The sequence below is a fragment of the Megascapheus bottae genome, chromosome 1, assembly GCF_031878675.1.
Source record: "Megascapheus bottae isolate mThoBot1 chromosome 1, mThoBot2.hap1, whole genome shotgun sequence".
Taxonomy (NCBI): domain Eukaryota; kingdom Metazoa; phylum Chordata; class Mammalia; order Rodentia; family Geomyidae; genus Megascapheus; species Megascapheus bottae.
In genome coordinates, this window is record NC_143509.1 from 54,345,459 (window position 1) to 54,366,168 (window position 20,710).

The following is a 20,710-nucleotide window of genomic DNA, read 5'->3' on the forward strand; positions in this document are numbered from 1 at the left end:
ACATCTAGAAACCGTTCACATTTCTCTCACTCCCAGGTTCTCTTCATTGGCTCTTCTACTTCTAGCCTTTTAGTGGTTAACTGGATACCAGAGTCTTGCTGGCGTATCTGCACTGCCTGGCTTACATCCTCCCAGCTCTTGGGAGGTTGATGTATACATTGTCCAAAGTACATGTTGCAGAATAAATGTTCTGCAGTGCGTAGCTCTGATGGATCCTCACCATTCCTCCTTTCCCCACCCCACCTCCAAGGCTGACAATAGGGCTCTTCAGCTTGTGCCTCTTGCTGAGGGAGTGGGGGCTGGGTAAGGCCTGTGCTGAGGGAGCAATGGGCAGTAGGCAGGGTAACAACGGTTTGTCCTCTGCCCAACCCTGGAAGAGCTGGCAGAGGCTGGCTGCTGGGACCCTGACTACATCTTTTCAACTTTTTTTTTTTTTTTTTTTTGCCAGTCTTGGGGCTTGAACTCAGGGCCCGAACACTGTCCTCGGGTTTTCTCAAGGCTAGAGCTCTACCACTTGAGCCACAGCACCACTTCTGGATTTTTCTATGTATGTTTTACTAAGGAATTGAACCCCAGTCTTTGTGTGTGCTAGACAAGAACTCTGCCACTAGGCCAGACTCCCAGCCCACATCTTTTCACCTTTTACTCTCCCTTCTCTGGAGCCATTGCCTTACTCTGGTGCCTTGACGGTGCCTGGGTGGGTTCCAGACTCTGTCTCTTCCCAAAGGAGAGCCTGAATTGTCCTTGGATCTGAAACAACTTTGTGGGCAGCAAAGTGGATTAATGAGTCTGGGACAAGAGTGCTGTAATGGGATTGGCCGTCCTTTTCCATTTGAAGGTGCTGGCTTTTCTGGAGTAGAACTAATGGGGAGTTGCAGACCTGGGTAGAAAGAGGGCAGTCAAATGGCAGTAATTCAGAAGAAAAGAAGCAGGCCATCAGGCTGGGAATGAGACTTGGTGGTAGAGTGCTTACCTATGATGCACGAAGCCCTGCGTACTTAGAACTACATAAATAGAAATGGCTGGCAATGGTGCTGTGGCTCAAGTGGTAGAGTGCTAACCTTGAACAAAAGAAGTTCAGGAACAGTGTCCAGGCCCTTAGTTCAAGCTGCAGGAATAACAAAAAAAGAAGAGGGTGGGGTGGGGGGAGAAAAACAGAGAGAAAGGAAAAGCAGCAGCAGCAGGTCACATTTCTCTACTGTCACAAAATCTGAAGTCCTTTCACCAAATTCTAACCAAGTCCCTTGCCAGATTCTAGTTGCTCTGCAGTATACAAACCATATTAGAGATGTGTACAAATGACTTCCTCTATAAAATTATGTATGGGGGGGATAAAGAAATAGTGATCCTTCAAGATTTGGAACATATGGGGACCAAGACATGAGAAAAAGGGTATCAATGTTTGTGAAGCAATGCACCTTCTATCTGGTGAATATAATGTAACCCTTCTATTAATTACAATAAAATATATGAAAAAAAGAAAAAAATTGGAACATAATAGATAATTTATTTCTGAAGATTTCTTTATATTAAGTATATAAATTTCACAGTACTATGGCATAGTTATATTTAGCTAAAGTCACAAGCACATTTTAATGTTCACAGTGATAAACATCGTACATAGCTTATGAATAATGAAAAAATAGAAAAACCTAAAATTTTACGAAAGAAAAATGTTTAACTCTATGAACATTAACAATCTATAAAAAAACTATTTCTTCCAGATCAGGTGATATGTACATTTCTTTTGCTTAGTATCAGCTGTTCTCTCTCATTCCCTCCCTCCCATAAAAAAAATCAAAAAATGATTTTTTTTTTGGTTGGTAGTGGGTCTTGGCCTGGGTGCTGCCCTGAGCTTTTCAGCTCAAGGTTAGGATTCTACTACTTAAACCACAGTGCCACTTCCCATTTTCTGGAGATTAATTGGAGATAAGCATCTCATGGACTTTAGTGCCAGGGCTGGCTTTGAACTGTGATCCTCAAATCTCAGCCTCCTGAGTAGCTAGGATTACAGGCATGAGCCACCAGTGCCCTGCAAAAAACGGTTCTGATTGCCTTCTACATGTGCCGTGTGTTTATACCACTGTTATTTATCAGTATTCCTTTACTGGAACATCATTGGAGTTTGATAGTTTTTCTATTCCCATTTAAGGATAGGAAAAGGGAATTTACAGAAGAAGTGACATTTGATTAGGTTCTTGGAGTGTATATAGGAGTTTGTCTTATAGACAGAGACCATTACAAGAGTAGCTCAGAGACATTAAAATTAAGGTATAGCTAGAGAAAGTCAAGCATTTGATGTGATTGGGACAGAAACATTAGAAAGGAATGGTAAGAGGTGGAGGATGGAGAAATAAGCAAGTAGTGGACCCTAAGGATGTTGTATGCCAGCAGGGGTTTGGTTTGGGAGTTACTGAAGGATTCATGCAGGATAGGGAATGTTCAGGTGACAAAACAATAGACACATGCCTGTTGCTGAGCTGAGTGAGCTAGTCATTATCTGGCTTTCTATAATTGCTCTGTGAAGGAGATTCTGCATATCCAGATGAGGAAATGGAAGCTTAGAAGTTGGTGATTTACCCTGATGTTGCCTAACTCGAAAGTGAGGAAGCCCCTTCAGCCATGACTGTCTGATTCCTGATCCTGATGGTATGGGTGAGCTGAGTGCTGAGGTGGTTGAAGCAAGGGACTTGGTGGCAAGCCCAATGGAGCAAGCCATGGGTGGGTGGGCATGTAGTTTCTGGCCCCAGTCAGCTTGTGGTGTTTGCATTCTGGTGCAGGAACACAAGGTAGCAGAGTTTTAAGGAGCTAGAGATGAGCTCCCTTTGGGCATCTCTTAGTGGAGTAGCCCTGTCTGGAACGTGAGTCAAGAGCTGTTGGAGCTCAGGAATGGGGACAGCACAGAGTGGGAGTAGAGGCCTGAGAGGAGAGGAGGTGACCCCCAGGAAATTGAATGTCCTGTGAGAAGGAAGGATGAGGTCAAAAGTCTTAGGAAATACAGTTAGAGAGGGGCTTTAGGGCTGGCCTGGGCCTGTGAGCCCCTACCTCAGCCATACACAGCTCAGCCTTTCTAGTCCTAGCCTAGCCTGTCCCAGGCTAGCAGGCTTCTTTGAGCATAGAGAAGGAAGGGGGAGGGGAGAGGAGGGCAGCCCTGTGTCCTGGAGATGGAGAGGGTGTGGACAGTGGTAATGTGTCTAAATCACACCCTTCTTTTCATTGGACCCTGGCCAGCCTCCTCAGACCAGTGTGATGTCAGAGCAGGCTGACCTGAAGGTGCCAGGTTGCCTGCTACAGTTCCTTTTGGGATGACAGTCTGAGAAGAACCGGCATGGCCTTGATCCAGAAGCTTCCATCCTGTACAGAGATGAGTTGAAGAGGCAAAATAATCCCCTGGCTGGGAGAAGGAGCTCTAAGTCCTCATCTTTTCCCCAATAGATTTATTCCTACAGAGCCTAGAGAAGTGGGGAGCAGAAATGGAGAGGATAATCTTGTAGGTAGAGTTAACATCTATTCCCAAGAATACGGTAGATTGTTTTGGGGAGGGAGAACATCCTCTTGACCGGAAATTGCATGCCATATCTATTCCTCTGTGGGTTTGTCACTTCAATGATGCTGTGGGAGGGGCTGAGAAGGGGGGGGCCGGTGTAGTGGAGGTAGGCTGTCCCCAACCACCCCTGGCTCCTTTTAGCTACATAGTGTAGAGTTAAAGGGGCAAGTGAAGACCAAAGGGGGTAACATGTAGGTGAATTCCCCAAGTCCCAAAGGTAGTTTTCATCCTGAGGGTGTCACTCAGAGTGTTGGGAGGGGGGATGTCTGGGAGCACAACCCAGGTTGAAATGGGGAGGAGGAATGTTTTAGGTCAGTGAGATACTTCATCCAGGGCAAGGAGGAGTGGGCCTGGCATTTTCAGCCTTGTTTTTCCCTAAACCCCTCTGACTTTTTAATTCTTGAAGCCGCTCCCAATGATTTTTGCCATTGCCACAGCAATTTTAAGCTTTTGCTTAAAATAGAACCAAGTGTCCCAGACTCCGCCACCCTAATGTCTTCAAACTTGTCTGAGAGCTACGAAGAATCTGGGATCTGTGCTTACTTAGCTTTAAGGCCTAGTGGGGAGAAGGTATTTCAGTGTCTCTCTCTGCTTTGCTCTCGCCCAGGGATGATGAAGGTACCTGGAGCTCAGCCCTAACTAAACACATTGCAGGATGGAGTCAGTGGATGCTTCAGATGCCATCAGAATGAGAGGTTGTGCCCGGCACATGGGAGCCCTGGGGGCTGGAGAGAGAAGAGGAGCTGGCTGGCTGTAACCTCACCCCCAGCTGAGGGAGGTCCACTTATGTGGGCACATATTGTAGCCACCCTTCCTGAAAAGCATGGGCTCTAGTCACTCTGAAATCACAAAGGCCAGACCCTGGTCACTGGCCTGCCCCACTTCCAGGCTTCTGTTGTGCTGTCTGGTGAGGAAGGAGAGATCCAGGCCTGTTGAGAGGTGAGGGTGAGCTGGGGTGGGACTGGGGTGGGCCAATGGGCAGACTAGCCAGCGAGGGAGGCGTGGCTTCCACCACTGCTCAGGAGTGGTGCTGGCTGCTGGGCAGGTGGGCCCCCCGACGTTGTTGGAGCAGAGGAGTAGAAACCCGAGCAAGCAAGCAGGTGGAGGAAGAGAATTCAAGCCCGGAGATGGTGAGATTTGTGAGATCGCTCAAGTCGAGTGGGACAGAGCCTTGTCTGTGGCTTTTTAGGTGAGGAGTATAGAGGCGTTGGGATCCCAGAGGACCCAATCGGTGGTGGCTCTGGAGGCTGCCGAGGGCTAAGAGCAGCAGTGGACCCGTGGTCAGCAAGGTGGGGCTGCTCTGAGGGCCACCGCCTGCCAGCCGGCTGGTGGGGGCAGCGCTGCGCAGGCCAGCGCGGGCCCGGAGGGGGTGGGGGAGGGGCCGCACAGGCCTGATCAGGCCGCGGGGTGTGGGCGCGTGGATTGGAGCCGCCTCCCTGCCCTCCGGGAGGATGCTCAGAGCTTCCCCAGCCCTCCCCTCCCTTCACCCCCCCTTCCCGCACAGGGACGCAGGGCAGCGACGCCGGTGCCGCCCGCCAAAGGGCGGGGGCTGCTGGCAGGCACTGCTTCCCTCCCTGTGGTTGCCGGGACTTAAGACTGCATGGGAGAGAGACCCACTTACAAGCGCCTGGCTGGGGGCGAGGAGGGACAGCAGGTAATAAGGACAAATAGAGGGTAGCCAGGCACCTGGGGCCCAGGTCTCACCCTCTGCCCGTGAGCAAGGGGCCCCGCCTCGCCCTCTGGAGCAGCCTCCTAGAAGTCCGGGGTGACTGTGCTGCTGGGCCCGGGTCTGATCTTGGGTACAGGCAGGGTGAATGTAGAATGGTGTGTTTGCTGGGACTCACCAAGCCGACCTTAGGACTTTCTGCATCTCTCCCTAGGAGCTTAGGAAATACTACTTAGTATTCAGGTTGTCTCCTAGGGGAACTGAATCTTTGTTTGTGGCCATTTCCATTTACTGGTCTATTGAGTATATATATATACCAAGCAAAACGTTCCTTTATGCTTTGGCAAATATGGTCACATTTGCTTTCTTTCCCTTTGGAGAGCAAGCACTTCCTTTGCTAGCCAGCAGATGGCAGTAGCTGACAAGAGAAAAGGTGTCTACTGGGGAGTTTTGAAGCAGAAAGGTCAGGTGAGTGAGAAAGGGGTTCAGGAACAGACCTAGCTCTACCCTTACCCCCTGTCTCCTCAAATATACATTATTTCTCCTCACAGCCTCTGATAGCTGAATTTTTAGGTAAGCTGTTAGGTTTGTTCTTGCATAAAAGTCAAGGTCAGACAGAGCTCTTGGGGATTCTGGTCACGTCTTTCTGGGGTAGCTAGAATTTCAGTCTGTCCATTCTAATCAGGTTCATCTTACAGCATAAAGAATATTCCTGCTAAAGTTATTTCCTAACCTCAGGTCCCTGGGTCTGTTTTGGGGAGATGCCTAATGGAGGTGAGAAGGTCAGTAGTCTTCCTTGATTTGATTTATGCAGCTTCAGCATGGCCTTGTCCATTAGCTTTGACTTGACCCTTAGACTAAAGCCAGGCTGCACCTGGCTGTCGCTACAAGCTTGTGTGATGGATGATGACAATGGAGAAAAGAAACTGATTGCTCAGTGCCTGCCTCACCCCCCCCCACACACACACCCCAGGTCAGACTAAGATATGGCTATTCTTTCAGGCAAGGAGGTTAATAGCTACAAGAGACTTGAAAAGAGAGCCTGGGATACTGTCTCCCCAAAATTCTGAATGCTTACCCACAAGCCATCTGAAGTTCTGTACTGGTGGCCAGCTACATAGGGACAAGAGAGCAGTGTGCAAGAAACAGGGGCTCTTTAGGCATGACCAAGAGGAGGGGTTAGGGAGCAGGAGGAGACTTCCTGCAGCTGTCAGGTGTGTCTGGGGGCTGCATAAGGGGGGGGGTATTAGAGCAGCTGGCATCCTTTGAAGAGGGGCAGAGGGACCATTTGTTAGCTCTCGGAATGTGGGGGCCCTTGGGGACTTGATGGAGTAGCTCTAGCCCTCTTAAGCTGAGTTTGTTATCTGGGGGGAGGTGCTATTGAAGAGATATCCTGCAGCTTTGGGATGGGGCATCCCAGCAGAGGTCTTGGGCATACTTTTTTCCCCCCTTTTTTAGGAGGTCTTGGACTTTTGCCAGCTAATCTGGGGAGAAGGCACACAAGCAATCCTAGGGAGGAGGTGGAGATTCTCATCCCCCCCGCCCCTGCTCTTGGCTGGACTGCCCCACACTGGCAGGCCGCCGGCCTCCTATTTCCGTCGGGCACCAGGGTAACAGGGCCACATTAGGGTCTGAGCCAGGAGACGTCCAGCCAAGGCTTGGATTTGGGGTGGGGGAAGGTCCCTGAAGGATTTGTCTGCAGGGTTCAGGAAATACTCTGGCATCCAAGCCCTCAATACAGGCTATATTTTAGCACCCGTAGCCCCTTTGGATGCATGTTGTTGGATTCATACCCCCTCCACACACACACCCTAAAATCCTAGGAATTGTCTGTAACTATTGAGAGCTGCAGTAGAAGCCACAGACAGGAGGCTTTGTGTATGGGGAAGCAGGGGGGCCAGTGAGGGTGACTGGGAGGAAGAGTCCCCCCCATTTCTGCCGTCCTCTTGGCAGTGTTTCAGAAAGGTCCTTTTTCATCCAGTGTCAGAGCTGCTCAGCTGGGGAGGGAGGGACAGAGGGAAGAAGGGAGGGCGGGCCAGCGAGCAGTCCGGTCGGGTGGGGGAGCCCGGGAGTAGGGATAGGGTTGTGACCACTGCACTGGAGAGAAGACAGAAACAGGACGGAAGACTGAAGCTGTGGCCAGCTGTGAAAACCTAGCCAGGCTTGCCACAGAGCAAAGGGACCACCCATTCTTCTACCCTGTTTCCCACAACAGTGGGGCTTTGGAGCAGAAAACTCTGGGAGCTGAGGCTCTTGCTTGCCATTTAGTAGGCCATAGTGACCTGCTCAGGGGTTTGGTTCCGTGGAGATGCCGGTAGTCCGTCGGTTCCCTGGCTTAGAGCTCTCCTTCCCTCTCCTGGCCAGACTGCGGCGACGTTTGTACACAGTGAGTGTGGAGCCGGGGTTGGGATCAGCTCCTCTGCCTTGGTGTTTTAGTGAAGGCCAGAGCTTGCTGGGGATGACCATTGAGGGCTTGATTGGATAGTAAGGGCTCACTGGCCTTCCTTTCCCTGTGTTTTATTCATTTTTGACCATGTGTGTGTTAGAAAGGTGTATGCAAGGGTCAGGAGTTTGCTTGTCTAGCATGCATGAAGACCCGGGTTCGATTCTTCCATACCACATACATAGAAAAGACTGGAAATGGTGCTGTGGTTCAGGTGGTAGAGCTCTAGCCTTCAGAAAGTATAAGGACAGTGCTCAGGCCCTAAGCAAAAACATCAAACAAACAAAAGTGTATGTAAGAGCCAGGTTATCTGTGTGTCCACACTAGCCACAGAACCACATAGTCAGACACTGGTGTGCCCTGTGCTGTGCTGGGGTTTAGACACATGGAAATTGATGACTGAGCTGAGGAAGCTACAGCAATGCTCTGTACTTTGTGGACAAAGAAACAGGCTGGAGAGGAGATCTTCTGGGGTCTCCCTGGCCTAGACATGCTGGCAGGTCTGGGCCCATGACCCCTTTTCCTCACCACGAGACCAGTGTTCTTCCCATTCTTTCCCCACATACCCCGAGCTTGTGTGCTGTGCTTTCTAAGTAGCTTCTGGGAAGGGTCCTCTGGGTTTTCCTAGCCTTCACCATCCAGGGCCTACATGGCTTTAAGCTGCTTTCTAGAGCCCAGAGGAGGGTAAAAATGGGGACCTGAAACACAGGGATTGGAGTCAGTAGGGGAGAAGAAGACCTATAGTCTACTTGAGCCCTCCCTTTAGAGCAAGCATCCCATCTGGAAGTGGAGCCCTATGTAGCCAGTGGGGTCCCTGCTCCAGAGGCATGGCAGAGATGGTGATGAAGCTGGCTGCCTCTTCCTGGCCAGGCTGAGGGGAGGAGCTGCTCACGGCTAGTGGTTTTCACACAGTGCTCCTTTGGGTTTTATTCTGGAAAGCAGTGGTCCCCCTTCTTCACCTAAGTTTTTGTTTTTTGATAATTGAGGGAATGCAGGGAATGTTTAGAACAGGCATAGAACACAGTTTTGAAGTGTTTTATTTTCGCTGTTATTTCACAAGTAAAATTAATGGAAATGTCCACATTAACTGGGTATAGTGAAAAAGTCGTTGAAACACCAGCTGCAATATATTGGAGAAATAAAAGATCTTCTAATGTGTTAGATACCTTATGAAAGAAGTGAGGTTCTAAAACCTCAGGCAGTATCTTTGAGGAATGTTTTCAAACAAGGGTGGATTGTCTCCATTGACATCTACCCAAATAGTAGACTTGTGTTGTGTTCTAAACGCCAAGTCTAGTTTCTCTCCAATGTATATATGCATAGTTCTATTCCAGGAAAATTTGGTTTATTTTAAAACTACAAAAATATTGCCTTGTTCATATGTGAAATGGAAATTGATTCGAGGTTTGAATGATTACAAACAAGTTTTTCACCTACATAAGTTAAATTGGGTGGGATTTGGGATAGTGGTTGAGACTGTCCCATGGATTACAGGATAATTCACGTTTTCCTCCAACCATCCATTCAGTGTGATTCCTATGACAATCAAAACTTCCCAAGTGAGATATGTAGCCCTCATGTAACTCAAAGAAAGCGTTATATCTCAAAGTTGGGCAGCAGGCCTAACTGCCTAGCCTAGCCCTTGGGGGCAAATGGCAGGCTTCTTGTTCCCATTTGTCACTCTTTGTACAGCCGCGAGCTGTCTGAAAACGCTGAGCTCCTGACACTGTGTTGGCTGTGTTGGCTGCCTGTAGGAACTCATGTTGGCCCTGGCCTCTTAGTGCCTATTCCTTTTAGAACATCTTATACTGAATTAGGAGCTGAGGATGAGACCATATTTAGGTGGGGAGAAGGTTGCTTGGCCCATAGCCTAATTAAGCTGGCTTTTTCCCAACATCTTTCCTCCTCCTTGGAAATAAAGGCAGGATCAGAGATGTAAAATTTGCATTGAACTAGGACCAGGAATTTGGCCTACTGGTAGAGTGCTTGCCTAGCATGCACGATGACCTGAGTTCGATTCCTCGACACCACATACATAGAAAAAAAAAGCTGGAAGTGGTGCTCTGGCTCTAGTGGTAGAACTAGCCTTGAGAAAGCCCAAGGGCAGTGCTTAAGCCCTTAGTTCAAGCCCCAGGACTGTCAAAAAAATTTTGCATTGAACTAGATGTTGGTGTGTCATATCTGTAATCCTAGTTATTCAGTATGCTAAGACTTAAGGATTGAGATTCAAAGTCAGTGCAGGCAGACAAATCTTAGAATTATTGTGGTGATATAGAATTAGCAGGAAGCTAGAAGTAGAGGCATGGTAGAGTTCTGGCTATTAGCAAAAAGAGTCAAAAGAAAGCTCAAGACCCTGATTTGAAGTCCTAGTATTACCACCAAAAAAAAAAAAAGCCCCAAACAACAACAAAAAATAGTTATACAAAGGAGTTTCATTCTGGCATATCCTTCATCCATTTAGAGTATCTTGATAAAATGACCCCCCCCCCCCCGTGTGTGTATTATTTCAAACTGGAATTTGTTGCTATCAAGAGGAAGATGAAAATGAGAAGCAGAGCAGTATGGGTAACATGTGACTATTTGTGTGAGATTAAAAACCAGGTCTCAAAGGGCACATAAATGACATTATTAGCAGCTGGCTTTATATAGAGATGAATGTACAGAAGGAATAAGACTGTTTATGTACCTTTTGAGTACATATACATATATCACTTTTAAAATTAATAGCAAAATTTTACATGAATTCAAGTGTTTGGTATAGAAAAAAATAGCAAGCACTGATAACACTGAGCTATGGTATAGTCTCTTGTGAGAACCATCAACGGAAGTGAGGGTAACCCATTGATGGTGGTGTCTGAGCACCAACTTGAGTGCATCTCCCTCCCTCTGTCCCGAATACTTGTAGCCCTGCAGGCACCTGAGTAGAAATGGCATAGCCATTAGAGCAGGAAAGGCTCTTGTGATGTCAGGCTCTGGGAAGAACTTGACTTCAGTCTTCCTGTGGGGTCCCTATGAACTGAGGAACCTTGTCTTGGATGGTCTCCAAGACACTAACTACTCCCTGCACCACCAGGTTCCTATTTAAAATTTTGGAAGTAACATGTACATTTCCATGAAGAGATAATTGATAGTTTTCAATTCGATCTAGGGTTGGGGGAGAAAGTGTGCGTGCGTGCGTGTGTGTGCGTGTTGGTCCTAGAGCTTGAATTCAAGGCCTGGACTCTCTGAGCTTTTTCTCAAGCCTAGCACTCTACTACTTGAGCCACAGCTCCACTTCTGGCTTTTTTGGTAGTCTATTGGAGATAAGAATCACATGGACTTTCCTGCCCAGGCTAACTTCAAACTGCAGTCTTCAGATCTTAGCCTCCTGAGTGTAGCTAGAATTATAGGTGTGAGCCACTGGTGCCTGGCTTAAATTCAGTTTTTAAAGGGCTGTGCCTCCTGGAGACTTTAAGAGCAGACGAGAAGCCTACGCACTGAAGAAGTTAATCTCAGATCATTCAGTTGTCAATCACACATTTGGGAGTAAGACTCCTGATTATTCTGGGCCCTGGGCTGGGTCCCAGCTGCTCTAAATCTGCCCTATTTGCTGGTAGGAATAGGGGAAGTGGACACAGTTGTTTTGGGGAACAAACTGCATTTTGAGTCCTTTCAAGTAGCTAAAGCCTAGATGTAGGTGAGCTAAGGGCCAGCTCGCCTTACCACCTCCCTGTATCCCTTGGTCCTTCAGCTACTCTTCCTCCTCCCTACAGAGGCTGGGGAGCAGCAGCATGCAGCCAGAGGAGGGCACGGGCTGGTTGCTGGAGCTGCTCTCCGAAGTGCAACTGCAGCAGTACTTCTTGCGGCTCCGAGATGACCTCAATGTTACTCGCCTGTCCCACTTTGAGTATGTCAAAAACGAAGACCTGGAAAAGATCGGCATGGGCCGGCCTGGTAGGTGGGACATGGGCCTTACTTGTCTTTTCCCTCTATTTACTTCTCACATTTCCAGCACATGGAAGAATCCCTTTCTGGGCGCTGGAGCATGGCCTAGTGGTAGAGTGCCTGCCTAGCATGCGTGAAGACCCAGGTTCGATTCCTCAGTACCACATACTCAGAAAAAGCTGGAAGTGGTGTTGAGGCTCAAGTGGTAGAGCACTAGCCTTGAGAAAGCCCAAGGATAGTGCCCAGGCCCCCTGAGTTCAAATCCCAGGACTGGCAAAAAAAAAAAAATCCCTTTCTGAGCCTATGATTCCCTGGGGCAGCAGCCTCAGTGTCTCAGAGCCTCTGCACAGGGCAGGAAGCACACAGTGGATGCTGCTAATGGGCACATTGGGAACAGGTCACGTGTTTTAAAGGTGAATCAGAATTTGAGGAGAATGGAGTCAGTTTTAAAGTTCTGGATACCTACCCATTTTGCTTGATCAGACACTATAGAATGTATTTTCTCTATCTGCTCACATTTTAAAGTGAGGCGTTGAACCTTCTCTGTTAATCACTCTGAACACCATTGGAGTCAATGCCAGAGATTTATAGGAGACGACAAAACTCTGAGACAAAGTAGGAGACAAACCCTAGAGTTTTGTCATTTCCTATAAATCTCTCAGATGATTTGCTAATGCATGCTTGCGGGGCTTGAACTCAGTAACTGGGCCCTAAGCTTCTTTTGCTCAAGGCTATAACGCTCTGCCACTTAGAGCCACAGAGCCACCAGTTTTGGGGTGGTTAATTGAAGATAAGAGTCCCATGGTCGGGGCCAGGAGTTTGGCCTAGTGGTAGAGTGCTTGCCTAGCATGCACGAAGACCCGGGTTCAATTCCTTGGTACCACATACATAGAAAAAAGTCAGAAGTGGTGCTAAGGCTCAAGTGGTAGAGCTCTAGCCTTGAGAAAGTCTAAGGATAGTGCTCAGGTCCTGATCTCAAGCCCAGGACTGGCAAAAAAAAAAAAAAAAGAGTCCCATGGTGAGATCTCTACATGGCTTTGAACCACAATCTTCAGATCTCAGCCTCCTGAGTAGCTAGGATTGTAGGCATGAGACACCAGCACCCAGTTTACATGCATATTCCGTTCTCAGTTGGACTCACTTCTCTGTGTTTATCCGAAAAGTAGTGATTGTCATCCAGAAGCAATCACTAGCTTCCTTAACATTAAATGTTCCTTGTAGGACATTAGAAACTCACCAAGTTAAAATAGCAACCTGGCCATTATGGGCCAAATTAGACACTACCTTTGCTATCTTTGGCCTGGATAGTTAGTGCCTTATGCTAGTAAGACTTTTTTTTTATGGGGGGAGGGACAATTCAAAATTGAGACAGTTCTATCCATTTGATTTTTCTGGAGAGTTGGAAATCATGGACCACTAGTGTTGAACTGTTGCCTAAACACCTGCATCCATGTGCCTAGAAGTGGAATGCAATGACTGTCTGGTTGAATGAAGCTCAATGAAGCTGATTGGGTTAGATGAGTGTCATTGCTCAGGGTTGGCACCAGCCTCTTTGGGGTGCTGTGAACTGCCTGACAGCACTAAATTCCCGTCCTTCTTGTAGGTCAGCGGCGGCTGTGGGAGGCTGTGAAGAGGAGGAAGGCCATGTACAAACGCAAGTCATGGATGAGCAAGGTAGGGAGAAGGTGTGTGTGTGTGTGCGCGCGCGCGCGTGCGCGCGCGCGCGCATGCCTTCTGCTGCTGGCAGTCCTAGAAACCTTCCCCCACTCCCTAGCAGGTACAATCTCACAATGTTCCTTTGCACTTTGTATAGACTTCCCTCCTCCAGGGTCTTATCAGGCAGAGTACTTGTGGCGCTGCCCAGCTAAGTGTCTGTCTCTGCTAGAGACAGACACATGAGTAGCCTGGATGCAATGTGTTCTTTATAGTTGCTCTTGGCATGCAGGGAGCTGGGGCTTGTTGACAAGAATGCCTTCCTTTGAGTGTTGAGCCAGTGTCCAGGGTGAGGTGGTGGAGACTGTCTGGACATCTTTGATTTGCTTCCTCCCCCACTCTCTTTAGCCTGTAGGTTTCTCTGGTAATCTGCCTGGCTGACAGCTTCCTTCCTCAGAGCCGGTCCCCCCCTCACCTTGTCCAAATTTGGGTCTGTGGTGTAAAGAGTCCCTGATCTGACTCAGTGGAACTTTGCCCATTGTCTGGAAGACAATGGGAAAGGAAGTGAGGCAGTCAGGGCCTCCCTCCCTACTTCTGGCCTCAGGGGTAGAGTGGGGTGGAGGGTGAGCTGGGCAGTACAGCTGGACTGGGATTGGGCAGTAGAGATTTCCTGGATTCAGTCTGGCAAAGGGGCTGTCTCTTGGGATCCTATGGCCTTTTCTGGGGACACAGTCCTGGCCCCTAGCCCAGATTTTAGGGAAGGATGAGTGTGTTGGGGCTGAGAAGCCAGGCAAGAAGAATTATGTGAATGAGATCTTCCACTGTCTCACAGTGGGTCTCTTAATGGCCAGTGACCCTCTCTAAACTTTAGTCATTCCTCCAGTTAAAGGTGCTAGAGCTCACCTTTCAGGGTTGGGAAAGGCCTTGTGAGAGGTGAATTTTGCATTCCAGTTACTTGTTAGAAGGAAAGAGCAGAAGCCAAGAAGTGGTTCTTAGGCTGAGATACCCACTAGCGCATACAGATAAGACTCAGGTTCTAGGGTGGAGGTAGGGGATCTAGTCTGAGCTAGAGCTTTGGTGCTGTGGCCAGTTCCACAGTTCCTGGTTTCCTTCTTCCTACTCCTTGACTTTCTGGTGCCCTCCTTCAGCCCAGGCCTTAAAAACTCCTTCAGTCTTACTTCTTTCTCAGCCCTCAGCTCTAGGCACCTCTCCAGAAACCCAGCTGTCTTTCTAGGCCCTTCTCCAGCAAGGAATAGCTTCATTGTACCACATACACACTCTCTCCTTCTCTCCCTCTCTCCCTCTCTCCCTCTCTCCCTCTCTCCCTCTCTCCCTCTCTCCCTCTCTCCCTCTCTCTCCCCCCCCTCCTCTCCTTCCAACCTCAGACTAAAATTATCCTCTCCCCTGGGCAGGATAAAGGGCAGCCGACTCCCTGGGGAGGGTAGAGACAGACAGCGCCAAATGGTTAAAACCAGAGAAGGGGCCAGGGCTAAAAATGGACAGGAAGGTGTTTGTGGAGGGCCCCTCAGTCTCCTACTCCACCTCTGTGGGTTAGGGTCAGGAGTCTGTGCTGGACAGTGGGTATGGGAAGGAGGATGAGTAGGAGGATCAGATCGGCTTGGGGGAGGGGTTCCTAGAGGGTTTTGCCTGGGTTTGCCCCTGTAGTTGAGCAAAAGGCCATTGTAGCCACAGGTGGTTTGCGACACCAACATGAGGCCATTCTGAGGCTGTGGTTCCTGGTTGGCATGAGCTCTGGGGGAAGTGTAAGTTTCTCACCAGACTGTTCTCTAGCACTTTGGCAAAGTCAGGATTTATAGGAGCCTAGCTGAGGACCTCCAAGTAGACCCCGTAGTGTGTAGGGGGGACTGGACTGAGGGACTGGCTGTGGAGCCCTGGGTTCCATCTGGCCCCTGGCTGCCTTCAAACAGGTGTTCAGTGGAAAGCGGCTGGAGGCTGAGTTTCCCCCTCATCACTCTCAGAACACTTTCCAGAAGCCTTTGCCCACCACTGGTGGCCCAGCAGGTGAGGGGTCCCTGCAGAGCCTCACCTGCCTCATTGGGGAGAAGGATCTGCGCCTCCTGGAGAAGCTGGGAGATGGTTCCTTTGGTGTGGTGCGCAGGGGTGAATGGGACGCCCCTGCAGGGAAAACGGTAAGCCTAAGCCCCAAGGCTTGGGGACAGCCATGGGGAGGTGGGGTGGACCCTGAGAGCGGGAGGGGCTCATCTCTCCCTTGTCTGGGGACAAGACTGCAAAATTGCTCACTCTGGAGCCCATGTTCGCATTTAAGCACATTTGTTTCTTGTTTGAATTAAAAAGTCATTTCCTTGCTATAACAATTTGGATACTATTTGGGAGGTAACTGCTTATAATCCTACTACTTGGGTAGCGTTTCTGCCCTCCCCCACCAGCAGTTTTTTTGGGAAACAAATTTTGGATATAACTTTTTTGGTTTTGTTGTTGTTACTGGTTTTGGATTTTTTTGGTGCTGAGCCTGGAGCCTGAACTCAGGGCCTGGACACTGTACCTGAGCTTTTCTGCTCAAGGCTAGTACTCTACCACGTGAGCCACAGCTCCATTTAAAGCTTCTTTTTTTTTTTTTCTCTCAGTCCCTGGGCTTGAGCTCAGGGCCTGAGCACTGTCCTTGGGCTTTCTCAAGGCTCATGCTCTACCACTTGAGCTATAGCACCACTTCTGGCTTTTTTCTATGTATGTGGTAATGAGGAATTGAACCTGGGTCTTCATGCATGCTAGGCAAGCACTCTACCACTAGGCCAAACTCCTGGCCCCAACTTAAAGCTTTTTAATTCATTAGAATTAGGAGTCTCACAGGCTTTCCTGCCCAGGCTGGATTTGAACCATGATCCTCAGATCTCAGATTCCAGAAAGTCCTAACTGGATTATAGGCATGAGCCATCAGCACCTGGCTAGAAATAACGTTTTAAATCTCAGTCTTATCCTTTTCCTTCGGTATCACTTTAAAAAAAAATTCCTTTGGAGGTGACACATATCACTTAAGGGGAACAATTAGGTGACTTTATATTGGCTCATAGACCTGAGTCGGCATGGTCTAGGTCGTGAGGTCAGCAGCCTCAGACTCCCCTCAGGCTTCTGCCAAATAAGGGGCAAGGATGTTTGAGCCAAATTGGAAGGAGGAGCCGGTAGGCTCAGTGTTGGGGGCCAGACAGGTCCTAACCCCTAGCAAATCCCACTCCGGGCAGGTGAATGTGGCTGTGAAGTGCCTGAAGCCAGATGTGCTGAGCCAGCCAGAGGCCATGGACGACTTCATCCGGGAGGTCAATGCCATGCATTCACTTGACCACAGAAATCTTATTCGTCTCTACGGGGTGGTGCTCACACCACCTATGAAGATGGTGAGTGTGAGGGGCAGGAAGGGGTGAGGAGGCCGGGAGCAACCTGAAGGTATTATGCCTCTCCTCCTGCCTGTACTGTGGTTACCGTCTCCATGCTGATGGAGGTCAGAGGCCTCCAAGTCCTGCTGTGGTCCCCCCTGACATGGCAGGCGGCCTGGCCCCTGAGGACATTTTTGAAAATTCTGGCTCGAGTCTTTTTGGACGGTTTCTCTCTGTCCTTAGCTTCCCACATGTCCTGGGCATCCTTATGCCTCTTGAGGTCTCCAGAGAGCGCAGGAAATGAATTAAGTATGGCTGTGGCAGACCTTCAAGAAGGAACAGGAACTCTTCATAAGGGGCTCAGAGTGGTAGGGCTCATGTCAACTCCTCCTGTCTTCTCCATGGCCTCAGGTGACAGAGCTGGCACCTCTGGGATCCTTGCTGGACAGACTACGGAAGCACCAGGGTCACTTCCTCCTTGGGACGCTGAGCCGCTATGCTGTTCAAGTGGCTGAGGGCATGGGATACCTGGAGTCCAAGCGTTTTATTCACCGTGACCTGGCTGCTCGAAATCTGCTATTGGCTACACGTGACTTGGTCAAGATTGGAGACTTTGGCCTGATGCGCGCACTACCCCAGAACGACGATCACTACGTGATGCAGGAACATCGCAAGGTGCCCTTTGCCTGGTGAGAGGCATTTGTCACAGATCTGTAGGGTCCATCCTGGTTCTTGTAGACCTACGCTCCAAGTTTCTGGTGTCTTCTATACCCATTACTTGGACCAGTCTTTACCTGTTCTGGGCCTGGGGTACCTTTCTTGTGTACTTATTTGTCCCCTAACCCAAAGGAGGTTATTAGAAGGTACATGCATAAATACTGTAGAGACTCGAGAGGGAGTCCACTCCTCAGTGGGGCTTTAAGTCTTTTTGGATGTTGTGTTCCGAACCTGGGTAAATCTAATAAAGAAAAAGGAAAGAAAACCCTACCTTGGGCAGGGTGGGGGTCTGGGGGGCAAATCTTTCTGTAGGACTCAATATTGAGCTCCTAAAATAGAGTAGTGAGGTAAAACTGGTTGGTCAGTGTTTTCTAGGTAGTTAGTGGCAGGCAGGCCCACACACTGTACTGGTGCCTGACCCCTATGTTAGTGTATCCTGTACTGAGGTTATTGTGGCCGCCTGCTGTCAGAGGATCTCCATACATCTTTATCTAGGATTCTGTACACCCTAACTGATAACTCTGTCCTGAGTGACCACATGGCCTGATTATACCTGCTGCCCTGCAGTAATTAATAGTGTGACTTTTGCATCCAGCCATCCTGATTTGGACGGTTAATGACAGGGTCACTTTTACTTTTTTTACTTTTTTTATTTTTATTTTTTTTGTCACTATAAAGGCAATGTATTGAGCACTTGTCTTTTTATTATAGCCTCTTAAAACACCCCTAGGAGTGCATAGGTCATTGTTCCCATTTCATAGATGAGAATGTGGCTTAGAAATCTTACGTGACCAGCCTGAGCCAGTGCCTTTTGAGTGGCGTAGGAGATCGTTTGATTGCATCCAGGCTGCTTGCTCCTCACTCTTCACTCAGCGCACCTTGGGTAGACCCTTTCTAGCATTACTGCAATAACATGCCTTCCTTCACTCAGGTAGAAGACCCACAACAAGTGTGGGTAGATTCGGGGAAGACTAGTATGACCATTTCCTCCTATTTTGGCTCTTCCTCAGGCACTGTCTGAAAATCCCACCCACACCTTCTTGCTGAAATGACCCAAATCCCAGGATCTTCCCCAAATCTGGAATTGTCATCCTCATACCAGATAGAGAACAGCCTATCTCTTCTGTACTGAAGCCTTGTGATCTTCCTCTTCCTGTTCTTTGGCTGAGAAACTCCTCCTTCCTCTTCCCATCCCAGCTGCATAAGGGACCTGAGCATAGATGATATTCCGCAAGGCTGTGCACCATGTAGTCAAGAAGTCTTGCCGGGTGCTGGTGGCTCACACCTGTAATCCTAGCTAATCAGGAGGCTAAGATCTGAGGATCGAGGTTCAAAGCCAGCCTAGGCACAAAAATCTGTGAGACTTACCTCCAGTTAACCACTAGAAAACCAGAAGTGGCGCTGTGGCTCAAGTGGTAGAGCTCTAGCTTTGAGCTGAAGAGCACAGGGACAATACCCAGGCTTACAGTTCAAGCCCCACAATCGACCAAAAAAAAAAAGAAGTCTTGCTCCTCGCTGTGCACTCCTCACCATGGCCCTCAATAGAGCTTGGCAAGTGTGGCAACAGTAAATGCTTATTGAATGAGTATTTTATATCCACTGGGGGCTAAAGCAGGTTTGAGGTCCTGGAGAGGTTTTCTCTGACTCCTGTCTCTGCTAGGTGTGCCCCTGAAAGCCTGAAGACTCGGACCTTTTCCCATGCCAGCGATACCTGGATGTTTGGGGTCACATTGTGGGAGATGTTCACCTATGGTCAGGAGCCCTGGATTGGCCTCAATGGTAGTCAGGTAAGTAGGCTGGGAAGGAGTAGGTGTAATTCCATCCCTAGTTCCCAAGCTTGCTGGCCTTGTGAGCTTACTTTCATCCGATGGACTTGCATCTCCCATAGGCCCCATGTCTTCATGCCCCTGGAGAGCTGAGTAAGAGTGGCCACCCCAGTGGGTCAGACGTCTTGGCTCTTGTTGCCACATCCACTTGTTATCTACCTGTTCTGAGGCCCCACATGTGGCAAATAAAGAGTCCAAAGAGCTATGAGTGAGACCCTCCCCAAGAGCAGATATTTCTTTGGAGTCCAGGCATGCAGCCAGTTGCTCAGATGTCATACTGCTAGAAAGAAGGCAGGAGCTGAACTGTAACTGCACCTCCCTGTGGCAGATTCTGCATAAGATTGATAAAGAGGGAGAACGCCTACCTCGGCCCGAAGACTGTCCTCAGGATATCTACAATGTCATGGTCCAGTGCTGGGCTCACAAGCCAGAGGACAGACCCACATTTGTGGCCCTGCGGGACTTCTTGCTGGAGGTGAGAGGCAGATCTGCCCACAGGAGCTGGGAAGGAGCGAGGGGCCATCTGAGGCTTAGTCCTGGAAGGTCAGTGACCTGTTTTCTGTCCTCAGGCCCAGCCCACTGACATGCGTGCCCTACAGGACTTTGAGGAACCAGACAAACTGCACATCCAGATGAATGATGTCATCACTGTCATTGAGGGGAGGTAGGGCTCTGCTCATCTGCACCTGGGAGAGCACAGGTTGCAGGAATACCTGTAACAGAGATCTCTTCCTCCTGTAAGTCTCAGGGCAGCCCGCAAGCTGCGCTGGGAGGCACTGGTGTCATCAGGGTGAGGGATGACAGGCTCAGTGAGGCTCTTGAGAGCCTGGATTCAGGACCTGCTGCTGCACACATGGGATTTTTCCCTGCCTAACTCATCAGTTACCTTTTCCTGGTGGGCTTCGGCCTTGCCTGTGTGGATCAGGCCAGGCTGCCATTGTACTGAGGACTCAGCAGAAGCCCAGCCTAGCTTTGGGACTGCAGAAAACCTTTAGAATTCTAGAGTGTTCCTCTACTCATTCCATCCCCTACCCCCATCTCCTCCAGTATACGAACTCATGACTACCTATTGGGTACCTTTGAGAACCCCCAAAGCAGCCTGCTGTAGGCCCATCTTCTTGTCACAGTTCCATCTTTCCTGCTGAGCCTCACACCTGCCTCCCAGGGCTTCCCAGTCTTGAGCCTACTTCTTTTTTTTTTAATTAATATTGATTTTTACATTATATTTCAAATGACATATTTAACAAACGAGTATTCAAGAAGGGAATCTATATACAGTCACTGGCACTTAGTTTTCTTAGAACATAATCAAAATTAGACTAAGGGTTTGTATATCATAGATACATATTAATTTATAAAATAAAACATATCTATAGAGTCACAGGTTTTTATGTCTATGTAGTTGTGTTTATATTTCTAATACCATGTCCATAGCATTGGGTATGCAAATATTGAGTCCTCGTTGAGCCTCCTTCTTTTGAGGCTTCTCACTATCATCCTTTCTTCCCGGTGCCTCCTGGTAAGGACTTCATCTCAAGTCAGCTTCCTGCAATGCAGTCATAGTTCCTCTCTTAAGCCCTGCCC

The 20,710-nt window shown here is 48.9% G+C and overlaps 1 protein-coding gene across 11 annotated transcripts in view; it reads left to right on the plus strand.

Moving 5' to 3' along the window:
* The window catches only part of Tnk2 (tyrosine kinase non receptor 2), a 48,736-nt gene that overhangs the window by 15,826 nt on the left and 12,200 nt on the right, over positions 1 to 20,710 (plus strand). For 3 of the 11 annotated variants that reach the window (XM_090344552.1, XM_090344631.1, XM_090344651.1), the window contains exons 1-9: positions 7,292 to 7,599; positions 11,409 to 11,589; positions 13,184 to 13,254; positions 15,162 to 15,383; positions 16,452 to 16,604; positions 16,995 to 17,272; positions 18,961 to 19,087; positions 19,455 to 19,601; positions 19,696 to 19,790. In XM_090344552.1, the coding sequence (XP_090200678.1) occupies positions 7,522 to 7,599; positions 11,409 to 11,589; positions 13,184 to 13,254; positions 15,162 to 15,383; positions 16,452 to 16,604; positions 16,995 to 17,272; positions 18,961 to 19,087; positions 19,455 to 19,601; positions 19,696 to 19,790 (1,352 nt within the window). In that variant the 5' untranslated portion in view covers positions 7,292 to 7,521. Of the gene's footprint in view, positions 1 to 4,621; positions 4,737 to 7,290; positions 7,600 to 11,408; positions 11,590 to 13,183; positions 13,255 to 15,161; positions 15,384 to 16,451; positions 16,605 to 16,994; positions 17,273 to 18,960; positions 19,088 to 19,454; positions 19,602 to 19,695; positions 19,791 to 20,710 lie in introns of those variants that run through there. The other 8 variants (XM_090344562.1, XM_090344591.1, XM_090344582.1 and 5 more) reach the window with 6 other exon arrangements.